The sequence below is a fragment of the Centruroides sculpturatus genome, unplaced genomic scaffold (genome assembly GCF_000671375.1).
Source record: "Centruroides sculpturatus isolate CEXI.00-Female unplaced genomic scaffold, Cexi_2.0 scaffold1193, whole genome shotgun sequence".
NCBI classification, from domain to species: domain Eukaryota; kingdom Metazoa; phylum Arthropoda; class Arachnida; order Scorpiones; family Buthidae; genus Centruroides; species Centruroides sculpturatus.
The window spans coordinates 132,825-147,772 of NW_019385473.1; the positions used below are offsets into that span (position 1 = coordinate 132,825).

The following is a 14,948-nucleotide window of genomic DNA, read 5'->3' on the forward strand; positions in this document are numbered from 1 at the left end:
ATAGTTATTCATAAATTCATTTTATAATATAATGATATAAATAAAATTTGATATAATATTAAAATGTTTCACTACATATGTAAACTTGGTTATATAAAATAAAAATTTCCAAAATATAAATTTTGAGGAATGGTACCTTGCTATCTTTTAAAGATAACAAAGATACAAATAACTATAAATTGAATGAAAGTATTCTGGAAGAACTTCAGAATTCTTGTTCAAGTTAGACCCGCATCTCTTGCCATGCTATAAAAATAAGATGAAGAATCTCGAAGAAGCCTTTGAGGCGGTCCATCTTCAACAATGCAGCCGTTAGAAAGAACAATTATCCTTGTAAAATAATACATTATTAATTATATTGGCTATACAATAATTCTTAACCTATAATGTTGACTTCTTACCTGTCACACTCTATAACGGTGTGAAGTCGATGAGCAATTGTTATAATAGTACAGTGAGAAAATACTTCACGTATAGTATTGTGAACAAATTGATCTGTTTCTAAATCTACAGAAGCTGTTGCTTCGTCTAAAAATAATATACGAGTTCTTCTCAACAGAGCTCTTGCTAAACATAGTAATTGCCTTTGTCCAGCACTAAGAATTAAATATAAAATGAATTAATATATAATTATATATTGTTGTTGACACATGAAAACCTTGTAACCACCACTAGAGGTCAAATAAGTTTTATGTTGTAGTTGTGCAGGCCCTCAGAGTATGCAAAAATCTTGGAAACATCTGACCAATAGAATTGGTTGTACTGTCACTTATAATAAGTTTGTATATAATTGAGCAGTTTTCATTGCTGAGGAAACCTCATAAACTATAAAAATTTTTTTCTATTGTCGAGTTTAATCAGTAGTTAATCTAGGAAATTACATGATTACAACTTATAATGACCTTCACATGGGAAAATCTTATACTATTATATACAATATTAATTGCCTTTTGTTACTACTGAAAAATTTAATTTTTGATGCTTTCAGGGTTTTTGTGTGTCAATGATAATAGTGAGATTGAGGCTGAAGTTTTAAACGTGAAAACGTGTATGTCAGACATTCAGCACCACTTTCCTGTAAGCCTAGAAGTTTGACAATGGTGTTTGGAATGTCAAGCATGATTCCACTGGCTATCCAAACACCATTGTCAAACTTATAGGCTTACAGGAAAGCGGTGCTGAACGTCCGAAGTAAACGTTTTCGCATTTAAAACTTCAGCCTCAACCTCACCTAATTATTTTAAATGTTATTGAATCTTTACAAATATAAAATTTATTAAAAGTATACCTGATATTTGAGCCTCCTTCAGTTAATTCATATTCAAGACCATGAGGAAGAGAAGATACAAAATTTTTTAAATGAGAATGCTCTAAAGCAGACCATAAGCTATCATCATCATGCTCATCCCATGGATCAAGATTCATCCTTAATGTACCACCAAATATAACTGGATCCTAAATCACAAAGATTAACTTATTGTATGTTTACAAATTTATATGCAACAAATAATTTTAATGAATAAAGAGAAAGTAACCTGAGGTATAACTGTTAATTTTGATCTTAATTTTTGAAGGCCTATGTGATTGATATCCAAGTTGTTAATTAAAATACATCCATTGATTGGTTCAATAATTCGAAAAATAGACAATATTATAGATGATTTTCCAGCTCCTGTTCGCCCAACAATTCCAATCTTAAATTTAAAAAAAACTATTTAGTCATTTTAAAAGTTAATACTTATGCACAGATCTTATGAATAAAAAAAATCTGTAGGTAATTACAAAATAATAAACATTTAATATATTTAATATGCTATGCTCTTCAATTTTCTTTCTATTTTGTATTTGCACTTATTTATTAATGGGTTTCTCACAGAATTTCTTGTATTAGAATTTACTAATATGCTATACAAAGTTACTTAAATATTACTAAAGCTTGAGTTTCTTAAAAAAGTGTATTGATTATAAAATAATTCATATAAATTAAGGATTTTGCTTAAGAAACTCATTCTAGTTTTGAAAATTGTTAGAATATCTTATCAGTAAATTGTAGATAATCATAAGGTAAACTTGACTGTAAAATATAAAAAACAAATATTTATTGAAATATAAATATAACTTTATGCTTTCACACATTTAAATAAAATCAATAACTCGTAATTCATGCCAATCCTCCATTTTACAAAATATATATTAAAGCAATATTCATAAATTAAAATATGAAATGTGCATATATATATATATAGATATCATTATTCTCAAGAACTTTTATATAATTTTTTTAAATAATATTTGGCAAATTAAAAGCAAATTTGAATACATTTCATTTGATGCTATATTAATATAACTTAAAACTTTACTTTTATGTAAATTATATCTGCACCAAAGTAGTTTAGATTTTGTGGATGTTTGTATTTTTATAATTATTGCATTCCTCTGTGAGGAATTTTAAATTTGATGTCATTTTCTGTCCAGTGAAGACACAAATTTTGTGATGTTTGTGATATGTACATATCAAGAATAAAAAAAAAAATAAAAATTGTCCTTTTTTAATGTGTGATTTTTTTAAAGAAAAAACTACAGATTAATATCTATAAATTTTATTTATTCTAAAAATAATAACTTTAACATTATATAAATTCATTTTATGATCCAANAATTAATTAAGTGGACTAAACAAACGTTTTGTTTGTTAAATTAATTAATGGGCTTAATTGAGTTGACCTAGAGCTATATTTAAACTATATTAACTCTATAATTGATTTATAACAGAGCATCTTGTACAAGATTTTTTAAGTTTTATACTCGAGTATTTGTAATTTAATACAAATTATGCAATGTATTTTGCATACGATCGGGTGCATATTTTTTCTCTTTCTTTAATTCGGCATGCCTCAATTAATTAAATCCGAGTTATATATATTAGTGAGTCATACTATCGTGACAATATTCAACGAAAAGTCGCGCCTCGATTGTCGTACCCGTCTATTAATTGATAGAAAGGTGGGAGATTATTTGATCGATGAGTCGCCTGTCAAAGATCATTGGTTCCAAATTTGTAAAAACTCATTTTATAATCTTCTCCATTGTGCTCATCCGCGACTAAATTCGATGTTAACCTCTCGATATTGGGCTAAATTTACGTTTACAAACGGGAAACCGTCATTGGATTTACCGTGTTTGTTAGTTTGTAGAGAGAAAGGAGGAGCCATTAAAAAAAAAAAAAAAAAAAAGGGTTAGAATTTCGTGTCACATCTGTCGTCTCGATCGGTTATTGGTAGAAAGTGGGCGACCTAATTGTATGCAATTGGTTAATTACCTCACGCAATGCATCATTAAAAAATTGCTTTAATGTAGATAAAGTAAAAGAGAAGAAGTAAATAGCACTTTACTCAATTATGACATCACAATTCGAATTTCGGTGACGAATGCTACAATTTTCTGGCTAATTTTCTGTTTATTTATTCATTTCGTGTAATTATCCAGTAGTCGAAAGTAAGAATTATGAAATGACACGCAGCTTTCAACACGGTTTATTGACCCACGAAAAACTTTTTTAAACTTATATTTTGTCGTATAAAATCGTTACAAAATGCAGAAATTACAGAAAAAAAAAGAAAAAAGATTAAAAACCACAATTTCGAATTACGTCCGGACAAGTGCAATACAGGCACGCCTAGTCTTGGGTTACGGCACGACAGCAGATATCAGCATTAATAATTTCTTTATAACGTAAAGATTTTTTGCTATTATGGTTTTAATTTCGGTGTAACACGCGATATTCTCGATGGTTACGAGAAGAAAAAGAAAATAATAATAATATGGCACGATTTATTTCAGATATAACGATGAATAAAGCAAAAAATACAGCTTTTTTTTTTCATAAAAACTGCAAATTTTGTATACTCTTCCTTAATTTAATAATCCGTTTATTAAGAAATCTCTTTACTAAATTTCAAGTTTATTAAGTTTTTCATAAATTACAAGGTTCCTCTTTTTTTTTTGTCGCTTGAAAGTGTAGATTGAAAGAAAACAAATAAGAAAGATTTCTCTTCGATAAAACTCATTTAACCTTTGCTATTTACGTCACGAATTTGTTAAGAAGCGCGCAGAAACAGGTAATAACAGGTGAGAGAGTATCTATAAGCCATTAATATCAAAAATTCTGACAAGTCAGAATGAAAAAAACGTGAAACAGAGCGGACTATTAACGACATCAACCTGCACCCAAGACAATTACACTGTCAGCAAACTCAAACAACCCACCGTAATAACAGTAGAGGAAAGACACGACTCGTCGTTGAGAATATTTACAAAAAAAAAAAAGTACGTATCTGCCGGCAGCATCCACGACGAAGTGCCACCCTGTCGTACGCATACTTTTCTTATTAATACTTGGCGGTTATTCCCTCCCTTAAAGTGTGGGTCAGTGCACCGAAGTGGCCCGCAGCAGTTATTAGAGTTGTATCTCGTAGCCATCTACAATATCATTAATTGGAATTGCCGGGTTGGACCTTCTTTCCCTCTCTCTTCATTCTTATAAGTAGCAAACGTTTCGCTTGACTTAACGGCAGGTGTTTATTACTATAGTAGCACGACCGCTTCTCTGGATGAATAGACCTTACCTGTCGTTTCTGATATATCGCATCTGACTGCACCGCATCTTTGGGGGGGACGAAATCGTTTATAAATAATTTTTTTTAGAAATTATTGCCGAACAGACAGTTTCATTGATTGTAATTCTTGTGTTGTGAAGTGTTATTGAAAATTTAGCTTACGAAGGCACGAAATATTCGGATTAATGCGGGATGCTCGTCGACTATCTCAGTTCCTCGTATATAAAGCTATCAATAGTAATATATAGACGGAGATGCATAGACTATCGAGACATAAAGTGTCTTATCTGTGTTGTTAATCATACTTATCTCGATTACCTATCACGTGATGCTAGTTCGTGTTTCTTCCGCCAGGACGGACAATGTGCCCACATGGTCGAGGGCTATCTAGAATGGGTGGTTAGCATTGAGTCAGACACTCTGGAGTAATCATGTTTTGGCTAACAGGGTAAGCCCTTTTTTTATACAGTTCACAGCAGGGTTTCTTACGGAGAGCGTTCAATTCAAAGTCATATTGGTTTTTTTTTTTCAATATTCAATTGTTGATTTAACTAAGTGTCCCGAATCAATTGTTGGTTTCTTTTCTATTCCGAACTCGACCGCCACGCAGTCGTTTCCTAACACAAAAGAGGATAGACAATAACTATTAACTTGTTTATGTATGTGTTAAGGCTATCGATAATGATTTATCCCCGTTTCTATTCGTTAAACGTATAGAAAGATGTTTATCTTCTTCATTAATATCCCGTCCACATATTGGTTCGACTAATGTAAAAAAAAATTCTGCCTTATGAAGAATCGAATGAAGCAGAAAGAATTGACAGCGATACTAACTCAAAGTGTCGTCTTCTTTCGATTAAAAAAAAAAAAAAAGACATTAGACGAGTGGGCCCAATTTAGGTTTACGAAAATTTATCTGGAATTTTATGCTCGGTAGATTCAACGTTAAAAGAACCCAATTATAAAAACGATAGAAACTTTTTAAGTTAAGGATTAACAACCCAAACCTTAGTGTTAATGACGGGCACGACCGATCGATTGTCGTTTCTATAGGTCTGGTACCGAAAATGATCGCATCATTGATGTTCAGCCGATGGAAAAATCACCTCACCCATTCTCTCACATTGAAGGTGACGTAAGGTAGTCACGTGAATTTCGGTATGCGAGGGCGACTCGGAAAAATGGGGGAAACTCCACTTTCGGCACATTTGGCCCGTTTTCTAACGCCGACTTGTTTTTGCCTTTCTTGTCCCCGATGACAATACAACTTTCCCCTTCTCTCCGCAGGGTCCTAGAACAGGCTAAAAGACTTCACTCTTCTGGCAGACATGTGGTCATTTGCTGCGGATCTGGCTCTGGTCTGGATTTTTCTTCATTTCTACCTCCTCTACGTTGCCTGTAAGTATCATTATTTTATCAAAATTAATTATTAAATCATTAAGCATTCAAAATATTTATTATTTTTATTGAAAAATAAATTATTTCGATAATTAAACAGTTTTTATCGAGTTTATTCGATAGTTTTAATTAAATTATTGTGTGGTCGTTGTTTAAACACGGTAAGTCTTATAAAAGAAAATGCATTTTAATTAATTAAAATACAATAAAATTAAAATTACAGACAATCAAACAGTTGCATGTTGAATCAGCAGGAAAATCGATTAAGAATCCCATTTTTGAATATCTCTCTCTGTTTACTCAACTGTCTACCATTATACATAATTTTTGGGTCAGTCACCCGAATTATCTATGCCCGTTTTTCTCCTTAGAATTAATTAAACGACAATAGCTAGGGGCTCAAAGTGCAGACACAAGACTTTACATTGGAAACTTTTAGTGACTTTTAACTGCTTCTATAGAGTTTAATGAATACAAAGTAGTTAATTTTTCAGAAAAATACTTATTAGAAATGCAAGTGTTATCAATCTATTGAACATTTTAGCTTCCTTCTAGTGTTAATCAACTGCGGTTTTACAATATACTCAACACAAAATAATACACGGAGACGATTCAGATCGTTAAATGTCATAAAAAATGAAAGTTATCGTGACTAGATATGTGATTCAGAGCTGAGTTTCCGTTCTGATTCTGCACCTATTCTCTATTTCGAGATAATCTGTGAGAGTTCTTTCATCACATCCAACAATTGGAACTGTCAACCTGGCTATTGTGAGGATGAGGGAGTGAGATTCATTCCCTTTTGGATCCACGCCCATTCTAGAATTAAGATTTGGTGATTAATGATTTTAAAAAAACCTTCAAATTATCTTTAAAAAATCTATTATGTTCTCGAATAATAATAAAAACAACATTATCAATTATATGCTTGATAATTTATGAATAAAAATCTCATTCATCATGCATAACGATGATTTAATTGATGCCGTCTCGTTAGGAAGTAGGAAAGAGAATTATATATTAGAGTTAGAGAAGACATTATCGCATCGATCAGCATTATGCTTATCTGCTTTTTAACAATGGTACTGTGTAAAACGTTTTCTCTAGTACTCGGGTCATAAAATGTTATCAGTTAAATTAAATATAATACAATTTAAGTAAAAATTAGTCGAGCTGGCAGCGAAGATAATTGATAGTGAAGGTTAACTTTCGGCTCGTTTCAGTATCAGTTGGGACGTGCTGCACATCTTATTATATTTAATAAGTCGAGCATCGGATAATAGCCGAGAGGAGCGCGCAACGACTGTTATTAAATGCTTTATCAACACCTCGAAAGACGATTAAACGACTTTCAATCGACACAAATATGTGTCACATCCCGTTGGCATGTGACTTCAAATACAAATAGTTAAGTTAAACCCCAGAGTAGCTTATCACACGTTGGCATCGAATAGTTTCTTCTTCCATTCTATTCTTCTTCCCGTTGTTTGATTGACGTGTTTGTATAAAGTCGATTGCTGTACGTCATGTATACTTCTATTCAATTAAATTAATGCTCCGTTAGCTTATCTGTCTTATAACTTGTGATTATAACTTTATAAATGGACTGATGACGGGCGGAACAACTCCGATTTCTCACCAGTTCGGTCGCCCACTTGTGCAAATGGGAAAGGGGATGGCAACTATAAAACTAGACGGGAGGCCTAAATGGGACGTTTGGGGAAAAAGCCAGTACGATATACGTTTCCTTAGATTAATTTCTACGTTAATTTTATTGTTTAGGTGGGAAGTATTACACAGTTTCAGCTCCTAAGAAGTACGTGGCGTTATCTGGTGATATAGAGACCAATTATAAGGTTCCGGCGGATGCTTCCTCCCTTAGAGTTCAGTTAACTGACATTAGTGACTCGAAAGAAAGACATCTGGTCAAGAAGGAGGTGCCGAAAGCTGTATCATTTGGGAAAATAGTCTTTCCCTGCGGAATCGTGGATAGAGCTGGAAAGTTCGAATTCCGACTCATAACAACTGAAGGAGTCAGTAAAACTTTTGAAACTTTTAAAATAAAATAGATAATAGATGATATAATTAGCGGTAATTTTCGTTTAGCAGGAGAAAGTTTTAGCAAAATCGGAAATAATGGAAGTTACTTGGCCCGAAATAGCCGTTCACGTTCCTTTATTAGTGGAGACTTACAGTTCCGATTTCATCGTTGAGTTGCTGGCTATGATTAAATGTCACCCGCGAGAAGAGGAAGATTACAAAATGCATCTAGAACTGATGTATCTCGGTCCCAGTCTTCCGTCGGTATCTCAACACACCTCGTGGTATCATTCGTATATCCTATTAAACAAGACTCTTCCTCCGGTTTTCACTCACAAAAACGTGGAAGTTAGTTTGGATTGCGAAGTATTCGATCGAGCCGGATATCATAAGGTAAAGAAACGTTACAAATTCAATTTTAGTATGTTATATTAATGATTAACGAGCTTATTATTTATTTTAGATCCGTATAAGAACCGAAGACAACGTACAAATAGCCGAAAGTGAAATTATCGAAGTTCTTTGGAGTCATCGTTATTCTATTAATGTTCCTCAATCTACACTGGAGCCGTGTAATCACGGGATAACCGTGGTCTACAAATACCCACGATGCACGTTAGATCAGGATAGAATTAGAGTGTACGGTAAGAAAACGTCTCGACATCAGGATATGGACTATTTATTCGAAAGAAAAATTAAGAAAGGAAAACATTCCATTACCATAACTTGCGAATTACTCGGAGAAGAATATACTTCGTTCTGTTTTGTTTATGTCAGCAAAGCGAATAATGGTGCAGTATTCGAACTAGTCAGGCAGTGTGTTTCTAGAAACATTGATCCAGGTAAGCGTGCAAGATATACGTTTAATTCTTAATGGTTAAAGTGTCTGCCCAGATGGCTGTTCTTGGTCACAGCATCATTTGAAAAATTTATTTTAGTAGTAAATTAGATCATGAAAACAAAGTTTTAATGTAAAGTCGAGAAATTCGTGGCATTCGATTGAGGACTTGATGATCTTACGTGCAAGACTTTTGACATTTTCACGGTTGAGAATGATTTGCCATTATACAAACTATGTTACTATGGTATCTAACTGGATTGCCTGTTTGTTGACTGATTTATAATATGGCACGCATTACATGGCCGAGTGGAAGATTTGCGACACTGATTTAATTCGTGCTTAGATTGTTTAATTGGATTAAATTCTATTTAATCCTCTCTTAAAAGAAAATTGAATCCTGTTGCATTTTTTGCATATGTATATCGTGTGAATTATAATTATATTTTATATAAACTTTCTTCAATTATTCAGAGTGTAACCTTAATTATAAACACGTATTCCTGACGTCTAAGTATCTGACATATTTGATTTACGTGTAAAATTTTTCCAAGGGGAAACACGAAACTGGAAGTTGTACGTCTTTTTATACCATCGGGTGACAATCCCGTTTGATTAATGCATTCCTAAGGGAAAAAATCATAAATTATTCATTAGATTTAAAAGTGAACCGTGCGAAACTCAATCTTAAATTCCGTCTAGAAACATAAATTTATAGCTATTAGAAAATCCGTTTTTGGATAATTTTTATGTTTTTATTTAGCACTCAAACAAACCGGAGGGGGGAGAAAACACCTTCAAAATTCCTAAAATGATATAAAATATGTTTAAGTTATGTTTATTTAGTTACTTTTCTTTTATTTTTCAACCAAGCCAGTTGGGTTTTCTTTGGTTTTTCTGTCAGGAGGGTCGTCTACGGAATGGAGCCAATGGAGCCAATGGAGCCCGTGTTCATCCACGTGTGCATCAGGTGTACGTAGTAGATATCGTTTATGCAATGTAGCCAACGACGATGGAAATTGTCAAGGTCGTCCCGTCCAAACAGAAGCGTGTAGCAACAGCGATTGTACAGGTACAATTATTGGTTTGATGCACTTCACATGCAGATTAATAATCACCTTTTTATTTTAAGTAGTGTTTGTAGTTGGCATTTAGATTTATAAATAGTATTTGTTCGCCTCGAAGCAAAAATTCTTTACAAAATTGATATATTTGCTGTGACACAGAACTTATGTGGGACGATACTTCCTTTAATACCTGTTTATCACAGAGCGTGAGATTTATAACATCTGCGATGTGCGCTCTTTCGTTGATATCTATATTTATGGAACATTACGCGGGGCACAAATCATAATGTATCGAGAAAAAGATCGCTTTGAAGGATATTAATGCGTTAAAAATTCTCTTTAAGGCAGCAAAATAAAGAAAGAAAACTAATTTTGTTTGGGAAGAGAAACTCGCACGATCCTTCGCCGGTTCTGTTTTTCTTTTCTGATGAATTAAATATTTTTCTTTGTAGAAATAACCACGTACGTTGTAGAAGAAAGTCCACTGGTTTCTACACGATGTTGGTGCGGTTGCAGCATCAACGTCACTTCAGAAGGCTTCTTATCCGGTTACGTAACGCCCTGCGAATATCCAGTGGTGTGGCATCTCCGCGTCAATCCTTCGGAAACGATCACTTTAGAATTCCAACATCTCAATTTAGCCCTTTGGAAGAGGTGGTTAGTGATTAGAGATGGGATGTTGGATGTCGGCCCCATATTATCAGTCGTCAAAGACGATCATCCCCTTCCTCCTCCTCTACAGTCTTCGAGGGATTCCGTAAGGATAGAACTACACGCCTCCAGCAATATCTCCGCAGAAAAAAATGACGTTTGGTTTAAAATTGTTTTTAGGAATGCTGGTGAGTGTTATTTTTTTAAGTTTAATAAATAAATTTATATTTTAAATATTAAAAAATGCCATAAAGCCGTTAATAAAGTTCATAACATAAAAATCCATTCTGAGCATTATTTAAAGTAAAACAATTCTGGAAAATATTAAATATCTCTTAGGAGAGGTATTTCTACCCAGCGCTTATACAATATTTAATAAACTCCGGTTAGTATTGACTGCGTGAGGGATAAAATAAAAGGGAAATTAAAAGAATATTACATTTTGATTGTAACTTAATAATACATGAATTTGTTTTGAGTGTAGGAGCGAGTTTCTGCAAAAAAAAAGAGGCGAGCGCTTAATCTTTAGAATAAATATTAAACGTTTCAATCGAAAATTTGAGTGTTATTCAAACATTACACATATATACACTGTATTTATAATTTACAGTTAACGCTAAACTTTGTGCAATGTACAGTACTGTACTAATTTATTAATTTATCCATTAATATATAACGATGCCAATATAACACCACACACATTTATAGCATTACACGTAATGGCTTGGTTTTAAACTTTGCGAAAAATAAATATATATTTATTATTTCTACATATCAATATTTTATAATAAATTTAAGAGGGGGAGGGAAAAAGCGACTTTACAGAGAACGGAAAAGACTGACGACACTAAAATGGCGTGGTTCTATATGGTACCTTCCTCACAAATATCGGAAAATCTATTGTTATAAATCTTTAATAAAGATAATAAAGTAAACTCGCAGTCTACGATTGCAGAAAAATAAAATTATATATAAATGACTCAATACACCCGAGAAATCTACGCTCTAAAATGAAATTTAATTTTGATAAGTTTTGGAAGCATATAGGCCTAATTCGATTTACTTTTAGTACTGTATTTATTAAATTTTACAAATGGCGTAAACGGGTAACACTAGTTGAAATGCATACTCATCCCTTCATTATGAAATATTCATTTAAGTTTCACTAAGAAAAATCATTTATTTATTGTTATAAAAATGATAAAAGGATAAAATAACCGAATTAAATTTAGTGTATAGAATTATCAGTAGCATACAATTCCCACGAAAACACTCGAGAAACCGAAAATAAAATAAAAACACCTCTACACAATTTATTAACTTCCTTTTTTACTTTTTCTTGCTCAATAAACAAGTTCTCCATCTTGCTCTAAACCAATTGTAGCCTACATGCTACATTTATTATACATCATAAATGTATTTATTTGACTCATTCACTCAAAACTTTATTCCTTCTGAAAGTATTTTTGTATTTGCTCGAGAAAATATTTTCTTTATTTATTTTATATTTTCTAAAATATTTTATGACTCACACTTTCAATTTAATGTCAAAATGATTTCTTTTTTTTTTATAATGCTTAACAACCTAACCTTATTTCACTTTTCTCACGAATGTATCTCGATTTTTTTATTCATAAAAACAAATACTTAATACGTGACCTAAATATTTCATATAATTAATAATTTATTTATGAAATAAATTGGTTAATAATTTAATTAATAAGTGTGAGAAATGCAATTTATATCATCTTTCCATTTTCTCCTTAATTAGGATATAACAGCCATTTGTTTACTAAAATATTAATTTATTAAATGAAAAAAAAGGTAATAATAATAAATAAATAAACTGATAGAGTTTGGTTTATTACACTAATTCCTATTCATAATTGTTATTTTATATTTTATAATATTTATTATGAAGTCAGACCTGTTACAACTTTGCAATTTTTGAAGTGTAATTTAGGAAAAGTAACTTTGTAGAAGTTACTGAAATAAAAGAAAAAAAATTTAATATAGTTTAATAACGATTAAGGTAATATTTAACAAATATTAAATTATATAAAACTTAATTTAGTTTACTGCAAAAAACTTGTTATTAACGGTTGGTTTAGACAGCAAATGCGATTATTTTCAATTACATTATCGATTTTAAATAAAAGATAAAATTTGCTGTAATTTTTGGTTGTTGATGAAAATATTTGCAGCAACAACCAAAAATGGCGAAAACTCGAGTTACTTCCATTAATTTTTATATTCATTCATTATTAATGGAATTATTATTTGTCACAAGGAACTTTGGAGCCATGTGAGAAATTGAGATTTTGAACGCTCACCCCATTTTCTCGATGATTATAGAATCATTAAATTTTTATGTTTAGGAACCTTTCGAGCAAGTGACCATTTAATTCCTGAGATACAAATGGTCAGTTTCTTTTAAATTTGCATATTTTTGAATCGTCTCTGCTTCAAAATTTGGATGTTACTGAGCATGGAAGTAGAGATTGTTCGGGCTGAGTTTTTAAATTGAGATATGAACTTAGTCTAAATAGGATTATACTTTTGTTCACCTTTTTTCCTTCCCTATTTGAAGTGTGGCAGCCTAATTAATGATAAAAGTCTTTATAACGAATATTTTAAGTGTATAGAAAAGTATTTATAGTCACACTAAGACAATTCTTATATTCTTAAAAACAAAACCAAAACTAATTATTTTAATAGATCACACTTTATACAGGTGTTATTTTAACATCGACGGTTTTATAGGGTCAAAATTGGGACAGTCCATTGCGAGTTATTTAAGAGAGGGCAAACTTTGGACAGGCCTGACTTTATAATACAGTATTTAGGGATATTTAACTTGTAAACTCTTATTATATAAATAGGAATTTAAAGTACATTAGCCTAATTTTAGATTTTAATTTTAAAACAGAACCGAGCAAAAGTTTGGCTATAGTCAGCCCATCGATTATACCGGAAAGTAAATTGGGTGCCGTACACGTGGTTTTCGTGGTGTTGGCCGTATTATTAGGAACTACTACAACGTGTTTGTTACTTTATTATCACTTCCGTTGCTTCCGCCAATCCAAAGACGGCGCGAGTCTTAGAAGTGGCTCGCCTTGTTCGTTGAATCATCACAAACACCCTGAAGAAGAACCGTGTCCCAACACTCATCTGTTGGCGGCTAACACGTCGATTTCGGAAATATCCGCTTCTCCTTTGCCACCCAAACGGAGACGAAATCTGGAACTGCAACAAAGTCCGGAAGATTATCTTCATAACTGTTTCATTTTTCGACGTGCCTCTTCCGGTTCCGTGACACCCACCCCGGAATCTGTCGTACAGAGTCCGTTCTTAAGTAAGAGGACATTGCCCGTGGCGGCCGTCTCGCCTCAACCTCAACCAATGAAATCGGCCCTTCGTCATCCCGAAGCCAAAAATGGCGCGAGTCAGAAGCACATCACAGTTATGTCTCCTATTAGGAGGAGGGACAAACCGTTTGGTAAAGCGTCGAAACCTACACAAAGAGAAAGTGCCGCTCCTCTGACAGCTTCACTGTCCGAATTCTCTATCACGGGTTCCGAAGACGGTTTCGAATATGATTATTACGATTACGGTTGCCACGATGTGCCCGGATCTTTCTTTTGTACCGATCCAATGTTAATGGAATGGCCTCCGTTCATTCCCATACCACCACAAGTGGATGATCTTGGTTATCCTCTACAGCATTTTATGCCTTCGTCTCCAAGTGAATCTCAAGATATTCAGTCCACCAAATCTTAAGGCGTGATTTATGTTAAAATAAGAAATTAATGAAAATACTCACTATTAAATTGTTTAGAATTCCGAGATGATAAATATAAAATTAATTTTCAATTTATAGTCGCTATGAGAAAATATTTTATAAATATAGCTTTAAACACTTTGTAGGTATGTTAGTAAAGATGTTCTAGTCAGTAATGCATTAAAATATTTTTATTTTCATGCTTAAATTCTTTAAAAAAACAATCAAATTCTTTGTATATATGTAAAGTTCTAGTCAGTAATTTGCACATTTTATGATTTTTTTCTCCTTTGATTTCCTTCAAAAACACAGGTTCAACTTAATCCTAAACTTTATGCAAAGATGAAACCATTTATACATATCATAAAAATATTTTCTAAAGATTAATTTAAAGTACAAAATAATCGTGTGCAATATTTATTTAACATTACCTAAAAGCTATTAAATTGCTCAAATTTCATAACAAAAATTTCTCATATTTTATAAAAAGAAGAAAATTTTTTAAGAAAAATGCAAAATTTTGTTAAAAATTGCATTAATATTCTGTAATCTAATAT

The 14,948-nt window shown here is 32.3% G+C and overlaps 2 protein-coding genes across 6 annotated transcripts in view; one reads left to right on the plus strand and one right to left on the minus strand.

Moving 5' to 3' along the window:
- LOC111639301 overlaps positions 1-14,947 on the plus strand; it is a 25,956-nt gene extending 11,009 nt beyond the window's left edge. Inside the window, exons 1-8 of one of the 5 annotated variants that reach the window (XM_023385154.1) lie at positions 4,920-5,064; positions 5,904-6,014; positions 7,797-8,047; positions 8,121-8,447; positions 8,518-8,896; positions 9,797-9,964; positions 10,412-10,798; positions 13,540-14,947. In XM_023385154.1, the coding sequence (XP_023240922.1) occupies positions 5,945-6,014; positions 7,797-8,047; positions 8,121-8,447; positions 8,518-8,896; positions 9,797-9,964; positions 10,412-10,798; positions 13,540-14,390 (2,433 nt within the window). In that variant the 5' untranslated portion in view covers positions 4,920-5,064; positions 5,904-5,944 and the 3' untranslated portion in view covers positions 14,391-14,947. Of the gene's footprint in view, positions 1-4,919; positions 5,065-5,210; positions 5,276-5,903; positions 6,015-7,796; positions 8,048-8,120; positions 8,448-8,517; positions 8,897-9,796; positions 9,965-10,411; positions 10,799-13,539 lie in introns of those variants that run through there. The other 4 variants (XM_023385157.1, XM_023385156.1, XM_023385155.1 and 1 more) reach the window with 4 other exon arrangements.
- LOC111639302 (canalicular multispecific organic anion transporter 1-like) lies at positions 28-1,671 on the minus strand. The gene is made up of 4 exons (XM_023385159.1): positions 1,536-1,671; positions 1,289-1,455; positions 402-596; positions 28-330 (listed from the first exon to the last, which is right to left on the minus strand). The coding sequence occupies exons 2-4, from the start codon at positions 1,423-1,425 to the stop codon at positions 219-221; spliced, it is 444 nt and encodes a 147-aa protein (XP_023240927.1). The 5' UTR covers positions 1,426-1,455; positions 1,536-1,671; the 3' UTR covers positions 28-218.
- Position 14,948: the final 1 nt, after the last annotated feature.

Coding starts and splice junctions, on each gene's coding strand:
- LOC111639302 (XM_023385159.1), bottom strand. CDS start 1,425: ATGAATCTTGATCCATGGGATGAGCATGATGATGATAGCTTATGGTCT. Junction 597..1,288: donor GAAGGAGGCTCAAATATCAG/GTATACTTTTAA, acceptor TTTAATTCTTAG/TGCTGGACAAAGGCAATTAC. Junction 331..401: donor ACCGTTATAGAGTGTGACAG/GTAAGAAGTCAA, acceptor TTATTTTACAAG/GATAATTGTTCTTTCTAACG.